Source organism: Oryzias latipes, chromosome 5, assembly GCF_002234675.1.
Source record: "Oryzias latipes chromosome 5, ASM223467v1".
NCBI lineage: Eukaryota > Metazoa > Chordata > Actinopteri > Beloniformes > Adrianichthyidae > Oryzias > Oryzias latipes.
This window is the reverse complement of record NC_019863.2, coordinates 32,317,475-32,342,644: the sequence shown is the minus strand read 5'-3', so window position 1 is coordinate 32,342,644 and position 25,170 is coordinate 32,317,475. Positions and strand designations below refer to the sequence as shown.

Sequence of the window (25,170 nt, the reverse complement as noted above, 5' to 3'; positions counted from 1 at the left end):
GTTAGTCAAAGTTTTGATGCTAAACTTTTTACTTTAAGTGCAAATGAGCCACAAATCGGTTACCAACCACCATGACCTGTATTAATCAGTATTGGCACAGAAAAAAAAAGCTCATCAGTCGACCCCTAGTTCCTAGGAATGTGTTTCAGTCAAACTATAATGCAAATGAATCCACAAACAGACAAGTCAAAGAAGCAGCATTTACTCCATCCATTATATGTAAATATTCTATCTAAAATGTAAAATTAATGGAACGTAGTAGCTTTGTGGTCAGCAATGGCATGCTGACACTAAGAGTTTTCACTTTTGTTATTAGTGTTAGCAATGTGTGTGATGGTGCCACACCTTGACTCAATTCAGTGAACAGGTGAACCTTTATTTGCTCTTGTTAGTACAGTCAGCCATGTGTTTTCTTAAGAAAGTTTGTTTCTTGTTCCTTAAAGAAACCTGCTCTTTGTGAAGTCTTCTTTCAGTCTTCCACCTATAAAGAATATACAGATATCACTAATCAGTGCACTCAACCCCAACTATCAGGCCTTTTACCTGCATGCAAACACCGTGTAGCAAATAAAGCAATTGTTGTTCCTTCAGTGTTCGCGGCGCTCTGCTCAGATGTTGGCGTTCTTTTGCGTCTTTGCTTGTCTTCATTGTTTGCATTTCTGAAAAGGCATTTGTCAGTCTAATGAAAGAATTTGTTAGGAAAAGTTTCTCTCTGTTACCTGCTAAGCTGCTGGAGAACAAAGACACTTGTTCCATCCATCCTGTCTGACCCCTGCAGGACAAACTGCAGAGACTCCTGTGAAGGGAAAAGGACAAATGAATTTCTGTTCTCACTTATGGTTGCAGGTTTATCCACCTGATCTCAGCACACTGATGAGTTGATTTGAAGCACAAACTCATTATTATTGTTTTTTACCAGTAGCAGTGCATGTGAGCATCTTGCTAGCAATACTTGTGTGTCTGTGAACAAAAGCAAAGCCTTTCAGGATAAACTGTCTGCAGTGGATGTAGGAATTGACATACACTTGACTGGGCCATGGAAATGATTGACCTCTTAAAAAAACCCAAAAGCTTTTTCATATCTGCTCTAAACACTAGTCAGGTGGTCTCAGCACACCATGTTTTTACTTAACAACCCCTTTAGGGTTTACGCCTTTAGTTTTAGCTGAGCGGCTCATAATCTGAAGGTTTCCATCTCAGACGTCAGACCTTTGGTTTAATGCGCCTTCATCCTGGACCGATCTGCAGGCAGAGGGGAAGCTTGATGTTTTTGTTATGTTAGCGATGTAAGAGAAATTACAGGGATCAAAAAAGGCATCACCAGCCTCTGGATGTTTTTTTAAATTATTATTTCACAGTAGGGCCACACATTATGAGGAAAACTTGCGATTTTAGTGATCAGTATTGCGATGACTATATAACTTTGATTACCAATATACTTCAAGTTGCCATAAGATTGTTTTAGCAGACATAAGGTAACCATTTATTGCAATTTTCGCCATCTTTTACGCGATAACGATAAATTTGCGATTTATTGTTCAGGCCTATTTCTCAGTTTGTTTTCTTGTTTATTTCTGAGCTAAAAGGTAACTAAACTCACCTTGTATCGTCTCTTTTAAAGACTAGGTGTTGAGGTGATAAATCCTCCTTTGTGTGTGTGGTAAGGCTTAACAAAATGCAGTAGATAAGGAACCATACAGTGTAAAATTTGGTATGCAAAATGTTAACCATGCGATCCATACTAAATCTGCCCTTTTCGTCTCCTGTACCGGTCTGTCTATAATGGCTACCAAGCTAACTCCAGCGCTGCTGTTTGAACAGTCACGGCCTCTTTAGCTCCACTGCTTTCTGTTGCTTCATCACTGCGGCTTCATTGTGTTGATTGACTCCTAATGCTCTGGGCAGTGTCAGAGGATTTATTTAGTGTGCGTTTGTGCTCTGTGTGGAACAAAATAACTGAACACTATATTCAATTAATTAGTTTCTGTTGAGCTAATTTTGAATCTAATTTTTTTCCATCTAAGGTTTTTGGGTGGGTTCCTGTTATTTAATATTCAGTTTTTGCTCATGTAGTTTTTAGGGTTATAGATTGTTTAAGGTTGTACATGTGTACCAATTTACTGCAATTAAACTTTAAAATGATTAAAACAGTTAACCTCCTTAATGTCTCCAATTCGTTCTAATTATAGAATATATGCATTTTGTATTTAATTTTAGTTTTGTATCATGTCTGTTTGCCAAAAACTTAAGTGACGCTAGTGTTCTAACATCAACTGAACACTTTATATATAAAAATAAAGTGACTATAATTTAAGAAAAGTATACTTAAGATTAGGGATTGTGATTCTAATCCAGAACAATTTTAGATTATCTTTTTGTCAGAAACCAAACTAATTAAAGTGAAACGAGAAAAAAAACAACAACTTTGCAGGAAAGATTTCATGGGGGAAAAATCCACCTCTTGAGTATAATAAAAAACGACTGTTACTTTTCTGTAGGTGTCTATGTGTACACAATTCAGTAACTTCAATATTTGTAAGGTGTAAATACTTCCTAGTTAGATATCGATGCCATGTACAATTCTCATTCTTCATCTTTTTATAAATACTGCTGGCTTATAGGTTAATGATCAATAAATATATCGCAATATAATTTTTTCCCATTTTCTCATTTTTTTTCTCGAAAGAATGAGTCAATCGCAAAATAATTTTATTTTGACAGGTCTGAAATTAACACTCACCAGTTGCGAGCATTTTTTCCTCTTTAGCGAGTAAAGATTAGAGGGTTGGTCGCCATGTGGCGAGCGAACGTTTGCGTAAACTTGCATGAAACTCTTTTTTTTTCTCTCGTCCTCAAGTTTTTCGTTATGCTTAAAGGGTGAACAGGAAATGCAATTTTGAATCTAAACAACCCGCTGATTTTTTTAAAATCTAATTTGTCTCTTGAGCAGAGTGTTCAAATTTGACAAATATAGGTATTTGGATTGTATCATGATAAATATCTTCAACGCCTGATATGAAAAAGACTATATCGTAATGTAAGAAATTCTATATTGCCCAGTCCTACCTAAAGCTACAGTGAACCAGTGAACTTCTTGCTTTGCTTTTGCTGGTTTTGTACCTTTTTATAAAAATAAAAAAAACAGAATAATGTATTCCTATGTAAAGTGCAAATAAGAACGTAAGGATAAATCTTATAGTGACAAGGACACTCTGGGGTAAAGGCAGAAATATCTGGTTTCTCTTTCAAACTGGTCTTGAAGGAATTTTCCATGATCATATCTTCAGGGAAGTGGCTTACCTTCAATTCAGACACAAACTGACGATGATGCCAAGTGTGTTACGCTGAGCAGCTCAGTGCATAGTTATCACAATATCGTGAAAAACATCTAGTGAAGGTTACTATGATTTAGATTATACACCAGATTTAGTGACTGTGAAGAATTTTATCAGATTGCAGTTTCAGCCTTATGTTTGCTGCTTGATTAAAAGACAAATTGAACGATGTTAGTGGAATATTTTTATAGGTCCATAAGTTTTACATCAGGAGTATAGAATTGTTTAAAAAAATACTTGCTCCAACAGTTAGATATCAGATTATGGATTACAAGTTTTCAGTACCAGTATATCTAAAAACTAAATAAATATTTTAAACATCTAAACGAAATTCTTTATTTTAATTCAATAGCAGCTTTGAAGTTCTTCAATCCTGCCTTTTTGTCACTTTTTCACAAAAACAGCCCAAAGACTGGGCGACATAGGCTACGATCACACTGCAGGGCTTTATTTTCTATTCCGATTTTTTTTTTAAAAATCAGATTTTTTTTCTTCTTTTTTTGCAAGGCCGTTCACATTTCCAATTAATTGCGAACTTTTGTGATCTCCTGTGTGACCGTGAAATGACCCAGAAGTGACCCGCATGTTCAGAAGAGTCCTCAACGGTGAACGATGTCACTGTTGTTTGTTGAAGTAGCTAACGTTAACAATGGATGTCAACAACAGTGCTGTCAACAGCGGAGGTCTTTTTTCAGTATTAAACTTATTTTCACAAAGGAGCCAGTACAATTACAATATTTTCATTTTAAGAAGGCAATGTTGTGAAATGGGGATGTGTATGTGCTGGGGCCGCGCGCGCCCGTGTGTAAGAGAGAGCACTGTGCAGCCCAGGAGGGAGTGAGAGGGGGCAGCTGAGGTGTGTTGGGGGGTGCGCATTCATTTTGTGTGTTACGGAGGAAGGAGAACGAAAATGAAAGAAGGTTTCCCCCAAAACAAATGCTATTGAGTCTTTATAAACCTGCTCTGGAGAATCTGAGGGTCCGAACGGGGAAGTGACCCCCGCGCTTCGGTCCCCTGCGCTTCTGACCACGGTTGGACAGGGGGGAAAAAAGTAATCCCTGGAAAGGTTCAACCCCACGCTTGGCCATTTCGCTGGAAATGTTTTCAAAAACCGCCCGGTTGCAATAAGAGCACTGGAGTTTGGCCTGAATAGAGCTGTCACCCCAAAAATGAAACCAATCGGTGACCTCGCTTCTCCTTCACTGACTGGTCTCAGCAGCATCGTCTGCCATGGATGATGTTTGTGTTCTCGTTCCCGCCTACTTCAACGCAGAATGATGACTTTTGTAGCATATCGATGGGTCGGATTCATGTGGCCTGACCGTTCAGACGGAGGTCGCATTTCAAAAGATCGGATACGTGTCGGATTCAGGACCACATACCCAAGTGGCCTGGGTCGCTTTTGAAAAGATCAGATCTGTGTCATTCAGACTGTCATGAAAAGATCAGATACAGGTCGCATAGGGGCAAAAAAATCAGAATTGGGTCGTTTCAGCCTGCAGTGTGAACGTAGCCACAATGTGGTGCATGGTTTTGTCTCTCCCACCCCATTGGGTTATCATATTTAGGCATAGAAAAAACTAAGATGTTCATTTTTGTCTTATACTAAGTTCACACGGCCCTCGGCAAAGTATATTTAAGCAACTACTTTCAATGAAGAGTCTATGTAAACGTGCTTATACACGTATTTTGAGCTTCTTCGTTTAAAACACTTATGTACATGTGCAGTTACAGAACTTTTTGACTGTTTTTAGGCTCTACGTACAAAACGTGCGCCAATTGAATGGACATTGAAAGTTCAACTAGGTCAAACTTTGGCCAATCAGAGACTCGAATTTGGTAGCGACAATTGAATGGCGTCCCTTTCATTCTTGGAAGTGCCACCTGTTTAAAGATTGAACATGCAGGAGAAATTAATAATTGAGAGTTGTGCCCAACCGTAGTTAGGACACCAAATCTTTCATATATCGGAATAGAGCTCTGAAGGAAAAACCCTAGAGCGACAGTCACCAGATTTGCACTGCTTTGACATTTACTCTAAACCTCTTCCAGCTGTAGGTGGCAGACATGCGCAAGTAAACAGTAGCAAAAGAAGAATCCCCTCCCTGCTCCTCCAGTGTGAACACTGTGGGCTAATCTTGTATTCAAGAACATGCGTTACTTGCCTGGTGTGAATGAAGCACTGTGAGCATCTTTTGCCACAACATAGGGTATCTAATTGCCAGAGGTTGCCATATGTTGGATTAACACACAGATTACAACATTACTTTTTGGAGACAGGTTTAAATATAGGATTGTTTGGTTTAACTTTTCATAAAAGTTTGTGTAGTACTAAAGATCTGGTACCAGATGGCACACATGACATTAACATAATACTAATTAACATAGTAAGACTTGAGGCCCTTATCAAAACTTAGTTGACATGAAACCAATGAACATCTTTTTTCTTTACATTAATTGGAAAATCCCTCTAAAACGAACCCTCTGTCTGTATCTTCTACTCAGACAACGTAACCTGGACATTTCTGAGCTGGATCAGGAAGCCAAGGTACCTGAACGGAGACACAGGAAGGAAACATGTAAACTCCTAACAGTCAGCGACCATCTGGGATTCACACCAGGAACCCTCTCCACATGAGGCAACTGTGCTAACCACAACAGAAACCTATAAACCAGAGCAGTGCAATTTACTTTGAAGTCTTCTTTGCCAAACTTCTTCCTCCTTAAATGGTTCCTGGATTATCTGGGAGATATGCACACGCAGCGTTTCTGTGCTAGTGAACGCCGCATGCACGGATGTACTTTGTAAAGAGTTACCTAAAACAGCTGTTTTGGCGTGCATGTTCACACAGATTGCTGAAACCATCATTGTTCTAAATACTGCAATTATCTCTCAAACTGTGAGGCAGGTCCATTCATTTTTACTGGGGTTTGAGTTAGCTGGTTGTTAGAGACACATGCTTACATTCATGAAAGGATGTGGTCAATGTTGCTAGACTAGCTTTCCTTCTCTGCTGTACATATGTATGTGTTCTGTGTCTCAGACACAAAGGGCAATCATTTCTGCTGATGGTCTGTATGCCTGACGGTCAACCATGGCAGTGCATGTAAAGCTTTACTGTAATGTGGAAGGGCTTCTAATAACAAACATCATGAGGTTTTTCTTCATAGGCGGTTGGATGGCTCATTTGGCTGCGTGTAGGACTGGTGCACAGGAAATATAGGGTTCGTTTCCCAGGCGGCGATGAGCTTCATTCAGTGTGGGTCATTGGGCAAGAGCGTTCACGCTACTGCCTAACTATGTAGCCACAAAGGGGCCCAAGTCTGGGTATCCCTGTGCCGGTCCCCAGCCCGGGTAAAATACAGGGTTGTATCAGGAAGGGCATCCGGTGTAAAACTCTCTCCCAAACCACATGTGCGACTCAGTGGAAGCTGATTTGCTGTGACCTCTGATTGATTATGCCAAAAGGCGAAAAACAATGGACTATTTGTCATTCTATACACTTCTACCTCTTGTGGAAAGTTGTCTGTTACACTTGTTGAAGGTCAGCTTTCCTTTTTAAATACTTTGGTGTTCTAATGCAGAATAATATCTATAGAGTGAGCGTGTCATACTGGATCTGTTAATGACTTGTGTTGGGTCTGCCCCAGTCCAGAAAACATTTGCTAAAAGGTTGATGATGCATACATTTTTAACTAGATCTACCTTTGGAACATAACTACAAAGATTTATATCATTAAATATTAATCAAAGCTACCTGTTGGGACTCAAAGGTGACACGTTCACTTGATTTCCTGAAGTGTTTAATACTTTCTACATTTAGTGTTTGTTTGTGGGTTTAAACCTTTTGTGGATAAATGATTGAATTACCAGTTAATTGCTTGATTGGAGAACTTAATAAAGTTGGTTTAAACTCTGGTTTGGTTAACATGGCATTCCCCTCACTCTCATCAAATCTTATTTTGGCCCCTTTCATTCTTCCGGTGAGTAGAACAAATCAGGATTATCATAGTGAGATTAGATGCTGAAAGCAGATGTCTACTCACACTGGCTAGAGTAACCACACACCTGTAGCTTTGTCTGGTGAACGGAGCAGATAAGATAGCAGCTTAGTGTGTATCCTGCTCTGTCTGGATGAATAGATGACTTTGAGCTTCATTTCAGCTTCACTTAGCTTTCAGTCCTAAGTGACTGAGGGCAGCAGGCTTAGAATTCATGTTTCTCTGGGGTCCAAGTTCATAAACAAAGGCTTACCTAAGATTGTCAAACCCCTTCATGGTGGTTGAAGCAGTTACACTTTTAAATAGTGGTGTGAAAATAAAAAAAGAATTATTTTTGTTGCTTAGATCAGCGTTTAAAGAAACTTCTAGTAGATTGTCCCCCTGTAACAGCTGAAATGTAAAAGGCCAGGTCCATCCAGACAGAAGCAGAGGACCGTTTTGTTGGCAGCTGTCGAGGGAACCCCCTGAAACCGCCGCTAACCCCTGTGGGCCACCCAAATTTAGCCAGCCCTCTTCCAAAGCCCACAGCGTGAAGCGCCGATGCACGCTCCGCCTGCCTGTGTCTTTAGAGCTGCCTGTGTCTGCTGCGAAATGAGTGCCGGAATTTTTTTACAGCAACTTTCCATGACATTCCTGGCAGGAACAAACAGAAAGAGAGTTCAAGTCACATTTTATTGGTCCAAACTGAGTGGATCGAGCCAATATTCAGACTACTGAAGGACTACTTTGAATTTCACCTTAATGTGAATAAAATATTCTACAGAAAATAATCTCTGTTTTTATCATAGTGTTCTACCTTCATGTAATATTGGAAGATGAAATATTGTATAAATAAATGTTTCAAGGGGGGGGGGGGTCATGGGTGGAACTATGCTATTAGGCAAACGGCATCAGATAATCATTATATTTACTTTTTTGATGGTTTCATTGCCTTTTTTTTTAAAACTCAAAAAGAAATATTTTTGATGACCTTTAGTTTTGATTACACCACATGTGCCACGGCGTCGTTTCAATACTCCTGCAAGGTCAACTTGTGCTACATTCATAGTTGCTTAAATTCTATTGCTCCACCACCTTTTTTTTAAAAAAAACAACAGGTTCACTGTTAGTCATTTACTGGAAGCTGCATTCATTTGGTCACCTGCAGTATTTCACCACAGAGTGTTAAATCCCTGCTGGAGTAACCCAGTCAGTCCCATGCTGCGCGTCTGTCTGCTATCCTTAAACTGAGGGCTGGTTAACAGCTTTAGCGGTGTGTGACTAAGAGGCTAATGGTGTTGTGTTAGGGGTTAAATCGGTATTATCCTCTGTTTGGTGAAGTGGCAAAGACTGAGGGCAGACAGGGTGACTGGATTTGAGGAAATAATGAGAGAAAGTGGAATTATGGCCTAACTTCCAATATTACCCAACAGTTTTCTTTGGTAGATTAATTAATCTAAACATCACACTTGGGGCTGCTGCTGTGTACTCATGCAACTCAAGGTCAAAGTCTGAAGCCCAAACCAGCTTCAGATTACATAATCAATCAGCTATTGTTACAAAATCCTGGTGAAAGAGAAGCTTCCCCCCCTTAGAAACCAATACCAGAGAATATTCAAGAATCTGAATTCTAGGCTCGTATTGTAAAGGACCTTCTATAAGGCTGGTCTTAGATGCTCAGAAGATCGTTGGAGATCTGTTTTGGCTTCACTTGATGGTCCCACAGCAGGCTTCAGATAAACTGCCTCAGTAAAAATAAAATCACAGCTTCATAACTTTAGCAGAGTGAAGTGTAGGCCTCCTCTGTTCCAGCCTGTTTTTGGTCGTCCCAAAGCTTCAGGCCTCTGTTCTCACATTAAGTTAAAAAATACAGCTTGTCCTTGTTTCCGTGCAGTTTAGCAATTTAATTCAGAAAGATTTTAGGAAGTGGAACCATAATTCTGGTGCTCTGTGTCACTGAGTAAAGAGCACTAAAGATGAGTAGGTGTGGTGCGAATGATTGAAGGATTAGCTGCTTCCAGCAGATTTCAGGGTCACTTTTTCTTCACAGCAAAAGAATCTGTAATTTCATAAAAGATTATTTTGAATATCTTTAGAATAAAAGCATCTATTTACGGTTACCTATTGAGTCTGTCAGTCCCCTGAAGACAAATTCAGTCTCCAATAACCCTTTAATACTTTTGACTTCTTTGATGTTCAATGAAAAATGGTCTCTTTGTTTTCACCCCACCTTTGTTTAAAAGCAGCACACATAACTTCACATATTGTGGGACGTTCTAACGATCGACTTTAGCTGTGATTTGATTTTATTTGGAGGAAAAATAATCAAATGTAATTATTGTGTTCCCTTTGTTTGCTTCTAGGCTAGTTATCCGACCTGGGAGGACTTTTTAACAAAAGGAGCCAAACTCCAGTCACAACTCAGGTAAGGAGCACAGTCCTAACCATAAAGGCATAAAGACTGGAGTAAACTGTTTTTGTTTTACGTTGGTGTTTATGTGAGTTTTGTGCGTTTTGAGTCAGACACAACTGTAATAGAATAAAACACAAGAACACAAGCTGCTCTTCCCAGAGGGCCAGTTTACCTGATAATCATCGCTCTGCCTGCTGCAGACAGTTAGGGTCTATTAACCCTGCCAGTCACACACACGAACATGCAGACACAAGCATACAAACACACACAATATCTACAGTATTTATAACTCGGATCTACTTTTGGTCTAAGTTCTGAAAAATGGCACCAAAGTGCACGTCAACCGTTTAAAGACTCGTTCAGAGGAAAGTGATGTGTTTATCATGTCCTTGTAGCATGTTTCTCATGATGGAGGACATATCTAAAGATAAGCTTAAACCTGCATGTCTCCAATATATCGTGATTCAGATCATTGGGAATCAGGAGCAGACTGAAAAATGCCATAGGAAAAAGCTTACAGCTATCATGCAGGTGCTACAATCGGCGGGTCACATGCTCCATTCTGTTGCTCCACTTGTAGACGACCACAAGGCGCCTGAAGAACAGAACTCTGTGGGGGGATGAGCTGGATGGCTGAGTCTTCACTTTCCTCGCTGTGAGGTTTTTCCTTAGTGCCCGGTGCTCGGACAGTGGCTCGGTGAAGACTTTTGAGGTTTTCGGGCTCTATGAAGTGTGTTTTAATATTTTAGTACTGGGCTGGGCGGCACCCCTGACCTCATTCCTGTCGTGAAATTAGTCTTAAAGGGTTTTAATAATTCATTAAAAACGTGATAGAAGCGCTTCTGGCCGTTTCATCACACAAAGAGCAAACTTGCATTGTGACGAATTTCCACTGAGGTCAGACGGGCCCACAGTCATTACCCCTAAAACACGAGAAGATCAGGTAACAGTGTGCGTTTGTGTGTGTTGGTGCTCAGCTATAGACGCATACACTTCAGTGGTGGAGGACATGCAGACAAAAGCTCCATTGATGACAATGTGTGTCTCAAACGTCTCTTGTTGCACTTGAACCACAAGGCTTTAAAGGCAGAGAACCTCATGTGGTAGCCCAGCTTCCAAAATAAAAGCCTTTTAGTTGGATTGTTTAGATTCTGTTGGGTTAGTTTGCTGCTTCATGCTGTTGATGTCTAGTTTAGTTGAAATTAAGCATCAAACATGGTTAAAAAAAACTCAGGAAGCCATCTTTGATCATGGAAGGATCAGTTTGAAAAACTTTAGTATCAGATCAGTTTCATAACATGCATCATCAGCTTGTTGGGATTCTTTGGTGTTACAGCGGTTAATATTATGTAAATAGTGGACTGAGTTTAAAACATAGATGTTATGGTTTTGGTCTTTGATCTTTACTCATATAATTTAAAATGAGAACACATCATAAAATTCAGAAATACATTTTCCTGTATTGTAATCTCATGGTTTTATGAAAAATGATTTTTTGATCAGTTTTCCATGTAAACATGGATAATTCTATCAATTAAACGCCTATATCAGTTCAGATTAAAACACTGAGAATGTAAAACAAATTTAATTCTAAAAAGGATGTATTGAATATGTTGAGAAAATGTGTTTATTGGTGTTTTTTTTAAAATATTTTCGTGGTTGTAAGGTTTTAAGGAAATGCTGATGGGAATTAATTTTAACAACTATTCCAAAATGTGGTTATAAAAACATCCAATTACTTCAGTTCACGTGTAAGGCACCGGTTCACAACTAACTTAAAGCAGAAATAGTTTTCTTCCCTGTAATTATTATAATCAGTTCAGATCATTGTCTCAGTTGTATAAAAACAGAAGTTCTTCACATATTTATACACAAAGAAAAACTCTTAAGGTAAAGCTAACGAATTTGGTCAAATAAAAAGTAAAAAGCTTCAGGTTTTCAGTTGACGACCGATCAGGTCTATTATGGTGGATTTATTCATTTCCCTTATGTGTGTTTGTTTTTCAGGACGACTATTCTGGCTGTTGGGTCCTTCTTAGATGCTTTTCAAAAGGTTGCAGACATGGCGACGGGGACCAGAGGTGAGCACAGAAACTCAGAAAAACAACAGAACTTCCATTTTCTGGAGCTTTAGCAATACTTTCCAGCAGTGTTGTAACAAATTTCGTGAAGAGGATCGTTCCCAGCGTTTCTCAATCTGTGCTTCCACTTTTGCTTACTCAGTGACTATTCAGAAGTAGCACATCCATGGTGTTCCTGTGCAGGAGGGGGCTGTAAATGCAGTGAGAGAAGCTCCAAACGAGCCGCCACGGCATGTTAGTTTGTAAATGAAGAGTGAAGTCCAAAAGGATGATTCTAGGTGGTCACAAGCCTAACAAATAGTCATGAATTACCATCATAGATGGTGTGTTCCATCAGACATGGAATTGTTTTCTGTGTTCCGTCTTTCCTCTATACTGGGATCTTCTTGGGTTTCTTCTCTTTGAACAGTTCTATTGTTTTTTTCATGTTTAGCTTCAGATGTTGGAGCCTTTCTGATCTGCTGCTACTTCTTAAGGTTAACGTGGAGGTTGGTCAGCTTGTTATCTGCCATTGAACTAGTTCTAAGACTTGTGGAGCAATACTGTTGAAAATGTAAAAGTATGTTATTGTTGACCCACTTTGGTCTCATCCTGCATCTAAAGCTTTGTTACTTTGACCGTCTGATTCAGACTGTGCAGATGTAGAGGGACAGGGCTGTCAGTGCTGAGCCGGCTCTGATTACGCAACACATAAATCAGATGGTATCTAAAGGAAATCCAATAAATGCGGGGTTGGTGAATCACTGGCACTCCCCTCCATGGAGGTATTGGTAGATCTGTCCCGTCACCCTTTAGTGAGTGTAACATCACGAGGAAACTTGTGCAGGAATGTCATCATCGTAGTTTCATCAGAAGGATTTAAGTTACTAAGATTGAACCAGGATTTTGAAATCTAGAAAGAAAACATTTCCTCAGAATTATTGACATGAAATGAGCATCCTCAGGCAGGTCACAGTCAGCGGCACGCCATGGCGTTGTAGACATCGGGCTGAAAGGTTCCCCAGCAAAGGTCACTGTTCATCTGCCCTCTGCGAAAATACAAGACAAAAACAAACGTTCAGCAATCCAAAGGGGAGAAGGGGGGGCATGTTTTGATGGCCGATAGTTTAGGTATTTAAACCTAATTTGCCCAAACCTGAAATAATATAGAGATGGGCATCTTAAAGAATCATTTTTATGAAAAATGAAGCAATAAATAACCCAATATATCAACATTGAATTGTTTTAACAGGGAATGGATGGTTTAGGTTTTTTACTGGGGATTAATAATGCGTATTATTTAGGGGTGTAACAGCTCCTAAAACAACGATTTGATTCATATCCGAATTAGTGGTTGATGATCCGATTCATAGTCGGGATTGGTTCATTCTGATTCATTTACCTAAAGTGAATCTAGATCATTTTCATCCAAACTTCCAGCTGTGAGATTCAGACAGAAATTCCTGCTACTGAACAGTTTTCCAGATTCTTGGATTTTCTTCCAGATCATCAAGTTAAATGAAATCTGTGTCCAGACCAACAAGTAAACTAGAATGAATGTCAAATCCATTCACATGTTAGTTTCCTAAAGTTCACCACTGTTGTTTTTCCACATCCAGAGAATCCAAAGGGAACATTCTTAGAACATTCTAGACACTGGATGGTCACATGACTTTATTCACAGTCTGTCCACACATTGGACTGGAATGATCCGTTTGTGCTGCGTCACATGTGTGTTCTCCGCTGTGATTGGTTGTTTTTTACGTTAAGATAAAATAAGCCTGCCGTACCTCACTCCAGATGGTATTTTCCACTAGAGATGATAATCGATATATTTGATTTGGAAGCGATTTTATAACGATTGATTTGATTAGCAACTTGTCCGACAGATCGATCTGGTTAATATAAATTGATCCATCAATTAAGTCAATTAATCGGTAGTATTGTCACAAACGAGTCCTTTGTTCTGGTTGTTTTATTAGACATTATGTAATGTGAGTTTTACGCTTCTCTTAATTTTTGTCTAAACTGCTTAGATGAAATAAAAATGTAACAAACCAACCTTAGAACCAGTTTATTTTTATAAGAATAGATTCACATTGGCTTTAATGTTTTTAACAGTTAAGATTTGACATCAAATTGAAACCAGAGACACAACTTGAATTAAACTCCAACTGATCCTTGTCTACACAGGAGGTGAACATGTGACATGAAAGGGCTCCATCCCATTGGTCAAACGCATAAACAGATTTATTTGATTTGTTAAACACTTCAAGCTGCTATAAGATTGTTTTAGCACATTTAAGGTTACTATTTATTGCAATTTTCGCCGTCTTTTGCGATATGCATATTGCACAGCTTGATATCGTGATAATGATAAATTTGTGATTCATTGTGCCGGCCTATTCTAAGGGCAGGGATGCCCAGTTTAGGCTAGTCTGTTTAGTTTAGCCATTAGCTATTGAATTCTGTGACTTCATGTATATTTTACAATGACTGATATAAAGCCTTTGAGACGACTAGTGTTGTGAAATTGGGCTGTAGATATAAAACTGAATTGAATCGAATTGAATCCCAGGAAAAGAAGTTGACAGAAATTTGTCAAATCTTAAAGAAACAAGGAGATTCAAAGTGGCTTTCATGTGTGTTCAGTGGCATTGTGACTCTTTTTATTGATTCAGCGTGTTTTCCACACAGCCTCTGGCTGAACAATTGTGATGTTTTTTCCGTGCTACTTGTCCAAACATGCTCCATGTCAGCAGCTCAGGCAGAACGATGTGGCTGAGAACCAGTCAACTTTCCCATTAACTCGTCTGTACTTCACACGTTTTAAAAGCCTGTTGTGTCCCTCTATTTTATCTTCAGCAATACTAGTTGTGAGCTTAAAATGTGCTCGGCCGATATCGGTGTAACCCGTCTGACCCGAACGCAGCGCAGCTGCCATCTGTTAGCATTTAGCTTCTTGTAAATCCAATGCGGCTCAACACGCAGCATGTTGACCAAGCACATTCCACTGTTATCCCTGTGAGTGTGTGCGTGTCACCTTTGTGGTGTGTTGTGTCAGTTGTCTCCTCCTCCTTCACTCTGAGTGTCGGCGTCTTCAGCCTGTCAGCTGCTGAATGTGAGCCACGAAGCCTAAAGAAAAGCGGAGCAGCTGTTCGTCTCTAAGGAAGCCTGTAGACACGCGTTTTTGTCTTGATACAGTTGCAGTTCTGAGCTGATGAAAATAGCGAATGCTGCTTCTCTCCGTGTTTGCATTCCTGCGCCTGCAGGGATCTGTGTTTGTGTCAGAACCGGTCTGGTGGGTCGCTGTTCCGTGTCCCACGGTAATGTTCGTCTTCTGCTCTGAAAAATGACAAAAGCTCGACGGTGTTCCACAGCTCTGAGGAACCGACTTCCTAAACTGATTAGTAGAACATCCTTTTACATCATGTTCTACTTTCAAAACGTAATCCTTGCATTTTTCCTCATGTTTAAGTTATCGCTGAACCGGTTGTTAAAATTAGAGGAGCAGCTGAAGTGTCCATGCATGTAAGACATTTCCTGATGTTCATCACTGCTTCTAAAAAAAAAAAATACAATCCATTTAAAATTTAGATTCTGAAGTTTGAACCTGGAGCAGAAGGAGCGGAGAACAGTTTTGGAAAATCATGTTTAAAAATCAATAAATTCCTTCAGAATAAACAGTTGGGGGGGGGGGGGGGGGGGGGGGAATAAGGAGTTTTGACAAACTCACTACATAAAATATTAGTTGCTCCTTTTTGAGCCCTTTCTTTTGCCATAGTACATCACAGTAAAACAATTAGAAGACAGGATGTAAAAAACAGCAACTAGTGATTCTTAGACCATGTTTGTGGCTTTAAAGACTTGAACTGATTCATTAGATTCATACTAAAGACCCACTTCAATGGAAAAAGGTGTTTCGGGTGTTTTTCTAATGATGGAGGACAGGGACGGAGAAATTTAAGGTCAAAATTGCATTTCTGCTCATTTCTTCATTCAAATAGTTGTGAATCAGGAGCAGAAGAAAAAATGATGTTTAAGAAAAAGGCTCCCTCAGTTACGGGTGACGGGAAGGATGGGCGGGGTTGCTCCACGCCAGCAGTCCCGCCCACAACTCGGAGGTGAATTTCTAATGAGCTCCTGCCACTTTGCAGAAACGCTGTCCTAGAAAACGACACCGTTTTTTAAATTTTGGCTAAAAATGTCATAATCACAAGGAAAAGACGACTGGGAACGGTTTCATGATCAGAGTTTTCCTCGGCGGATGCTTCACCGTTGGACTGCAGCAGAACTCTTAACTTATGATTTTTTCCAAGGCTTTGACTGCTTCTATTTGTTATATTCCTTACAACTGTTTTGGTTTCATATTTGCGTTTGAATAAAATGTTCAGAAATAAACGTTAAAGTCCGATTGCATTCACTTCTACAGCAGTTCCCTGTACAAGCCTCTGCTATGAGCGCCGTCGTAAAACACGCCGATAAAAATGGTGGTCTCATCTCGATCAGCTGACTCTCAAAGCCAGATCCCTTCTTTTCTTCTGGTGATTCCACATGACTGGTTTCTCTGGAAACCGAGAAGTGTTGACGTCTTTGGTATCATGAGGCCTTCGAAGAGCGCGCACACATGTGCACACATCACAAGACGTCCTGACTCAGCCTTTCAGAGGCTTCCTGAGTTTAGCTGTGGCGATGTTTTTAAAGTCTGTCATTGAAAAATTGATTATTTCCTCATCTTTACTGTCGGTTAATCAATAACGTGGTCAATATAAGCCGAGGAAAGGTTAGCAGGTAATGATTTAGACTGTCGGTTCTGCTGCAGTTTCCTTAAACTCGAGTTGGGTTTTACCGGAAGGTTGAAATCAGCGATTTTAAAGCCGTTTGTCCTCAGACATTTCTGTTCAGATTGATGCTCCAGGTTAGAGAGCAGAGAAAATCACTGCCAACAACCTACAGGCAGAAAAACACACAAACGAGTCCTCACATCCACACGTCCTGGGCTTTCTGAAAGAACGGCATTATGGGCAGGGAGAGGCGAGCGGAGCAGGAAAATCTTGGGTTTAGATGAACGTTGAACAGTTCTCTGGTTTCTGTCTGGAGCTGCGTCTTTTAAAAGTTGAGGACGATTCTGGATTTTTTGTTTTTTTACAGCTGGGGAGTGTTTAAGGGTTGTTGATGCTGCTTTTGCGCTCCAGACGGACAGGCTTCTCGTTTCAGCAGAACCTGTTTATTGTGAGACATTCAGTAAAAAACATATTGATTTACAGACTTATGGCACGCTACTGTTGGACCCCCCTGCAGCTGAAATGGTGCGGTACCACGTGGAGTCTGGGTTCATGTTGACACGGTTTTGGACAAATCTTTCTCAAGTCAGATGACGGCAAAGCAGCATTTTGAAGATTATGAAGGCAAATACTGCATTTCTTAATGCATGTGATCTATACCATTAGATTTTTCCGTATGTTATAAAACAATAAACATTAAAATTATTATGCATATGACCTGATTGGATGAGATTAGGGTTTTGTTAAAAAATATTAAGATTTCAGTAGTTATGTGATATGATTTGTGAATTAAAGAACAACAAAATGTTCAGAAAAATACTTTTTTAAATTAGCAACAATGACAAAAATAAAAACTTTTATTGTGCTTAAACTAAGCCTGGTGTAAAGTATTAAAACAAGATTTAACCCATGAGTTTAACATCAACGTTAACATACAGCTGTGCAGCACAGATACAACTATTCACTTTCAGTTCAATGGTGTAGCAAACCGTTTGGTTTTAAAGCAACCCTCCCATAAATGGGCTATGACCAGCCCACACCATAATACTAACGCCACTGTCTGCATCTTAAAACTACCTCAGACATTCAGCCATGTATATATACACACACTTATACATATATGTATACGTCTATATTTATAAAAATGTATCTTTTTTTAAACCCATTCTATTTCGGTTGGTTCAGGTGTGTTCTCTGAGCGGACAGGCAAATGAAGTTGCTCACCACACCTTAACAATTAAGCCACACCTGGTACCTGCGAGCGTTTCTCTGCATGTGCATGTTCCTCTGTGAGGAACTGAGGATTACCCGTTTCTGAGGAACCGGAGCAGAACTGCAGGCTATACCAAATAAAGGCGGATGCATCATCGGAGATGTGGATGAGCCAGACTGAGACGGAAGGCAAAGATATACAGATGCTTTAAGAAGAAAATAAAACGTGTTGAGGGGAGGAGGGGGCGGGGTTTCACTCTGACTTCCTGCTATGCGTGAGCGAGCGCTGGCCTATCCGGTCGCTGCATTAGCTTCACTGTGTGGGTGTTAGAGCTGGTCTGTCTCCACGCTGTGCAGCTTTTACAGTTTGATATCTAGATGAACTGAAATGTGGACTCGCACGCTTTAACTGGACGTCTTATAGAGACGTCTGGTAGTTTTACCTCATCATTGTTACTGAAATCACCCTTTTCAAGAGACGTTTTTAATTTTTTAGTTGATATTGTCACTATGATTGTGGACAGTCTATCTGAATTGGATCTGTCAGCATAAGAAATGCTTTAAGTCCGCATTTCTCCGCCCACCTCTTCACCCCCCCCATCCTTACGAGGACTTGTTCTTGCTGGTCTCATCCACACGAGTTGTTCCTGTGAGTCGGTTTGTGTGTTTGTAGAAGGCGTCGCGTCCACACAGACTGGCCAACACCAGGAAGCTCCCAGCTCTGAGTTGGAGGGAGATGTTCTGGCTTCTTTTGTCCCCAGCTGAGTCAATATTTAAATGTTGTGTCAAATGAACAGGAATAGATTCACTTCCAATGTGACCGAATCAAATGAACCTCATCAGAACAGATTCAGATTCAAAGTCAGCTGTGAACAGAAATGGTGCAGCAGGTCTGCATGAAGTATAAAACCTTTTCTGCTGTATTAGAACATACATTTCTCATGTATGCTGCTTTTTAAATGTCTCTTTAAGTGTTGTCTATATTTTTTCAGCTTTGTACATGACAGCAAACGCTCCTGGAGTCAAATCCCTTGTGTGCGCATTCATACTTTGGCAATAATTCTGATTCTGAAATGCTGGAAAGTGTTCAGCAACAGGCCTTCATCGGTGGAGAAAAGCATTTTATTTGTCTCCTTTTAGGGAAACCAAAGTCCTTCACAATAAAAGGAAGACAGAAGAAAGTTTAAAATTAGGCAAATTAAGAACATTTTTAAAAAAAGCATTCAATTACAATAGGCAGTCAGCAATAATATACCTACAAGATAAATGAGAAAGCAATGCTGTAGTGATGACGTACGGAAGCGATTCTGTAGCATAATTAAAAATAAAAGTCAAAACCAGAAATGTTTGTTCATTTTCTAAATGAACCTGCATTTTTGAATCTAAATTAAAATGAAAAATCAATCCACCAAACCGCTTTTTCATTTTCTTCCTCATCACAGCTTATTCTGTCACTTAATTAAAATGATAATAAAAATGGTATTTGACATTTCATTTTCAAGAAGTTCTCTGGTAAATGTGTAGCAAAATTCATTTAGAAATGTCTAATTTGACAATTAAAATGGATTAACAGAAATGTTTTTTCATTTTCAAAATGAAGCTGCATCAAATGACTCAAAATTAAAATGAAAAATCAATACTTCAAAATGCTTTTTCATATCTATTTAAAAACCGCTTATTCTGTCATAATTAAAATGAAAATGCGAATAGTGTCGCATTATTCAATTTGACTTAGCATTTCCATAGGGGAGGCGGGGCGATGACATCACTGCTTCTCCGTGTGTCCGGTTGCTAACAGACAGACATGCTAGCAGCAGTGTAGCTTTGTGTTAGCGGCAGAGAAGACGGCTTTGTGATGGTTGTGCTCTCCTGATGATATTACACAGCTTCTCAGGACTACGTAGCAGCATGTCCGCCTTCTGCGGTCCTCCTTTGGACGCACCGCGGACAAGATGAACTTAATTTATTAGCTAAAAACTCAATTTAGGGCTGTGGCACCGGCAACATCACACTTTCTAACTTCTTCTTTAGCTGATCTACAGCATTGAAAATGTTTTAGTGACTTTGTTTCATTTTAAATGAGCCCAGACTGTTGTTATAAAACCCAGGCTCCCAGGATGTTTGTTCCCAAAGACTCCCTCCAGTTCCTCATTTAAATCTTCAGTGCCAAAAAACCTTTAGAAATTACCAACAAAACTAAGAAAGAAATCTAAATCTAGAAAATCTGCCGTGTCTTCACTCTCAAAACACAGAGCGGCCATGAAACACTTGGGATATTCCGTCTCTGTAATCACTTTAGAAGACTAAAGAACGATAACATGGAGAGGCAGATAAAAATACGCCCTTCCTAAAATTCTATCTCTGCTACTGCAAAGTGCACGGACACGGAAACGCCGAGCTGACACATCGAGTTCTGTTTTCTAGTGTGACTCGCATTGTTTCGGTCATTTGCATAGTTACCGTTTCTGCTATAAAGGGAACTTTATTTTGAAATGTAAATTGTAAAGCCTTTCAACATAAAGTTCTCCCTCTGACTGTTGCAGGTGCGACGAAGGAGATCGGCTCAGCGCTGACCAGGATGTGTATGAGACACCGCAGCATCGAATCCAAACTGAAACTGTTCACCACGTAAGGTTTAAATGCATGTGCACGCACACACACACACACGCACACGCACGAGCAGACAAGTGGTCGTGTGAACGGTTCTGTTATTCCTCTGTGTGGGAACCAGACGACAAAACGTCATCAGCTGGTGGCACACAGAAGCCAAAACGCAAAAGGGTTTTATCTTTTATTTTGGAGGGTCATACCAGTCAGGCTCTGCTGCAGGCGGATCAGGAACGCTTGAATATGAATATATTTCACTAAAAGCCCCCAAAAAAGTCATTATAGTTTTTTAAAAAAGTTATCAGTGTGAGTTTATACTTCATAGGTTTTAATGGTTTAAGTGGTTAAGTTTTTGGTTGAAAATTGCAGAAACATCCTAAAAATGCAGGAAGCTACAACCATATTTCCTCCACATGAGGATCAATTAGCTTCACATGTTTATTTACAAAAGCTATTCAAAAGCAAATGACGTAAAATAAATCCATCTTTAATTTTTCTTGCTGTTTCCAGTAAGGCTGAGGGACAAACCAGTTTTATCGATGAACTCAAATTTACAGAGTAAGAAGGTTTATTTTTGGGAAAAGCTTGTTCTCTCCCCCCTCCTCCCCCCAGCATCCTGCTCTCTAGCAGCTCCGTTGTTGAAAGTAAAGGTCAGCAGACCTAAAAACCTGCCTGTTACCCCGAAATGAACAGTTTCTTCCTCTACATTGAACTGGTTCAGTTTTGCCACTTCAGACTTGGAGCAACAAACCAAACACTGCAGCATCTCTTTGAAGGCTCTTCAAGGCTATTCTTCTTCTTCTTCTTCTGTGCTTTTACACAGAATTTTGTAAAAACCTCTAGGTTTGTATTTTATCATTTCACAGAATGAACTACAATTAAATTAAAACTCAGGCTTTGCTGCATGCAGCAGAACACAAATAAATGCTGTTCAGAAAAATGCAAATGTCTCTAAATACATGCAGAGTTTTTTTATTTCGTCTATATTTATTGATAAACAAAAAAAGGCATAAAATACAGGTGTGGCAAATGTATTCAAAAAACATTCATGTGGAAGGAGTCCCATTTAAACTATACAGCCTAAAAAAAAGCTTACATTAGAAACTAAAACACTCTAAATGCTGTTTTACTAATTGAGGAGATATCTAATACAATATATGTTAAGACAGATTCCCATGTGTTTGGAAGAGCGTTGTCTTTGTGGGGCCGTCAGTAGGTCAGATAGTCAAGACAGAGATGTAGTTCAGAAGGAACGTCCTCAGAGATCCAACTCAGAGGAAGACACTGAAAGTCTGTTTCCAGAAAAAAGATTATATTATTTTCCCAACAATAGATTCAATAGTCTGCAAATAATAGTTTTTATTTTACTGTTTCAATAAAACAAAGACAGAAATTCAAGGTTTAACTTGGTCTGTTTTTAACATTCTCTTATTTCAGGTCTTTCTCAGAAAGTCTCATCATTCCACTGGAATCGAAAATGGAGGAGTGGAAAAAGATGGCCAGTCAGCTGGACAAAGACCACGCCAAAGGTACGTATGCACACGCGCACAAATGCGAGCGCACAGTTTTCTCATTTTTGACTTTGGGCCATTTAGAGCACAAGAAGGCCAAAGCGGACATCAAGAAGAAGTCCTCAGACACCATCAAGCTGCAAAAGAAGGTGAAGAAAGGTAAGGACCATCACTTTAGCTCAGCATCAACACAATTTATGCTGTTCCTTTCAAAATAAAGGCGGAGTCACTTCACTCTAACTTCCACACAGTCAAACGCAGCGATCTGCTGATCTCACAGTCTCTATCTGGGAAAATGTGTCTTTGAATCCCAGCTCACTGCAAAGTGAGGCCTCTGGCTGACCGCTCCTGAGTGATGGAGCGTTGTCAATAATTGTGACTTCTTTTGTGTTAACGTTGTTGATAACGAGTTCTTTAATGTTCTCCATGTTAGAAACGGTGCTCGGATGCTTCAGCAGACTCGCTCCTGTTCAGAGCAGATAGGAAGGCTTGTTTATCATCATTCCAGATCAGCTGACTGACCATTAATGATTTGTTAGCTGTGACTTCTGTTTGTTGGTCTTGACTTTAGACTTGTTTGTACTGATCTGGCCTGAATATATCGACTGTGTGTCTCTTGTTGATCTTGTTCTGAGTGCGCCCTTTGATACTGGAAAAGTGGGAGGGATTAGCAGGCACAATTGGGAGGAGCTATGTTGTGATGGTGACTATAAAATAGATGAGTCACAGTGTGGTACGGGGTTTGACTCTTGGACCTTTGCTCTTCAGCAGATGCTTCCTGTGTGTCAGATCATGAATACTAATGTATCATAGCTATGCAGATGACACTCAGCTATATGTAGGACATTTCCCTCCCTTTCCCCGTCAATGGGAGGCTTCTGCCTTTATCATATTTCACATGCAGTCAAAAATTCTTCAGTTCAACAAAGATGAGACAGACGTCATAGTTCGTTGAAACAAGAGTGAAACTGAAGATAACTAAAGAGCTGATTTTAGGAGGAATGAACAGCATAAGTCAAGTCAGAAAACTCTGTTTTTGTTCTCATCCCAAATGTTGAGGAGTGAGTCTTAAAAAAACCGTAACGGATGCGAATTGACCTGTTTGGTGTGAATACAGCACAACAGTCTTTTTTTTTTAGTTTTTATGTAATTTAGAGATTTGTTTTGCCACATAAGCCTCTGCATCTCTAATAACTTTTGAATTTCGTTTGTGCATGAAAGGTTCTCTAGCTGCTTTACTTTTTTTTTTTTTTTTTGTCAAATGTGTTCCAGACACTTTTTTTTTTAATTTAAACTCTTATTGAGGCTGTTGGAACTGATGCTTTTAGACTCGTGTGTAACCTCTAAGGAACCGGGACACACTCGTAGACGCACACCTGGCCCACACCCTCCCCTACCGCCGAGGGGACACACCCCGCTGTTGCCATGGCATCACCCAGCTTTTACATGCCATAATCAAAGGAAGGAATGCTGTTGGCCTTAGGTGGAAAACGATGGAGCGGTTAAACACACACACCGTTCCTGCAGAACACTCAGTTCAGTAAACAAATACGTTTTCTGTCGTCTTTCTTCAAAGAACTCCAGAAATGATGCAGAAATGCATCGCAAGTCTGCAGATCCGTGAAAACCCCGGAACGCCTTTACCAGCATGCCGCTGCCAGACCTTCGCGCCGCGCCCGCCACTCAAATCGCGCCGCATGACCTCAGATCGCCTCTGTACCATTGACTTGACATTGAAACTTTCTGCCGCTGTCGCGTGAATCACATTCAGTGTGAACACAGCTTGAAAGCAGAGGATGTGGAAGACTTTGCTATGGCGAAAGGGAAAGAGGATCAATGGTTGTAACTTCAGTGAACGTCAGTGTTACTAATAAACCCTAATTGTAGATTTTACTTATTTTCTGGGGGGGGGGGGCAGCCTGTCGTCCAGCTGGATCCGTCTGTCTGCATTGAAGGGAAACTTGGTTTGTTAGTTGAGTTCTCTTTGAAATGAAGGTTTGGCTCTCAGTGCTGTTATTATTCCCGCTTTGGCCGTAAAGGTTCGTCCTAAAACTATAAACTGACTGTAGACAAAAAGGACTGCTCATGTTGTCACTGTGTAATAACAAAGCACGCCGACCACACCCCCACACCCGCAAGAGAGCATCAGTACTGTCGCTAGCCAATCACAGCTTCACACTAAAATTATCCTTGACACACAGCACTGTGTGTTTGTCTGTTTGTGTGCATCATTGTTCAGAGAAACCTCCTACTAACAAACATCTGGTTATTTTGCTCGATGAAGCTTCTTCATTTCAAAACGTTTGGATAAAAACTCCTCCAGGCTCCAAAAGCTCTGAGCAGGACCGCGTTCTGATGGATTACTGTTAAGCCTCAGGAGTTCAGGTCTCTTTGGGAGTTTTCCTGCAGCCCTTAGTTTGTTCTGATGCTGAATCCTTCCTGAAACGTCTTCTGGGATGTCTCCATTGAAGCACGTGTGCTTTAACAGTTCGTTTTGTTGCTTGGCAGATTATCTGGTGAGATTTTGTGCTCTGTAATTATGTGGTTTGAAGCCACTTGAGGAGGAACTGTGCAGCTGCTGACAGATGTGGGCAGATGATGGGAGGAGGCTGGAGGAAACAAAGGCAGAGAAAAGTGCAGGTTATCTCTCGTGTGTGAGCAGTTCGTGCTCAGGCATGCTGGGGGCTCACCCACACGAGTTCACACTCATTCATGTTAGGGTTGGATTTTGGAAAAAGTTTAAGGTCAGTTTTGTGGGAGGTTTTTTCTGCAACACTTCCCTCATTTTTCCTGTAAAAACTGAGGTTAAGAACCAAAAGACTAAAAAAGGAACAGTAAAACCACAGAGATTAAACACATGTCATCAGCCACCCTGAAATTTTTTCATGTTCTGGGTACAAAACTGTTCGGCCTGCAATAAGTGTGCGACTAATGATGGCGTCACACTATTTGATTGGTTGTACGTTGGTCTGAAGACGTGTAGGATAGTGATTGGTCTGGACAAATTTTGGTACAAAAAAAAAAATGGCGGTACGATTGTTTACACTCTAATCCGGTCCGGGATGACCATGGATGGACATGGATGACCTAGAATCGCCCTTTATTTTGTCTGGACCTGAGTTTCTCAGGACTGTTCATTCAAAAGTCGCCTCCGTTCGCTCACACACCGTCCCAGAGCCGCTCCTCTGCTCGGAGACCCGGTTCTCCTGAGTCTGGCAGCTCGCTCACGCAGAACCGCCGGATGGACGGCAGTCTGAACCTCCTTCG

At 40.3% G+C, this 25,170-nt stretch overlaps 1 protein-coding gene across 1 annotated transcript in view; it reads left to right on the top strand.

Annotated features, from left to right (window-relative positions):
• LOC101168203 (MTSS1-like protein) overlaps positions 1-25,170 on the top strand; it is a gene marked incomplete in the record, with an annotated part of 42,874 nt that overhangs the window by 7,605 nt on the left and 10,099 nt on the right. The window contains 5 exon segments of the mRNA XM_023954672.1: positions 9,680-9,741; positions 11,737-11,810; positions 20,329-20,413; positions 21,830-21,921; positions 21,988-22,062. Of these exon segments, the coding sequence (XP_023810440.1) occupies positions 9,680-9,741; positions 11,737-11,810; positions 20,329-20,413; positions 21,830-21,921; positions 21,988-22,062 (388 nt within the window).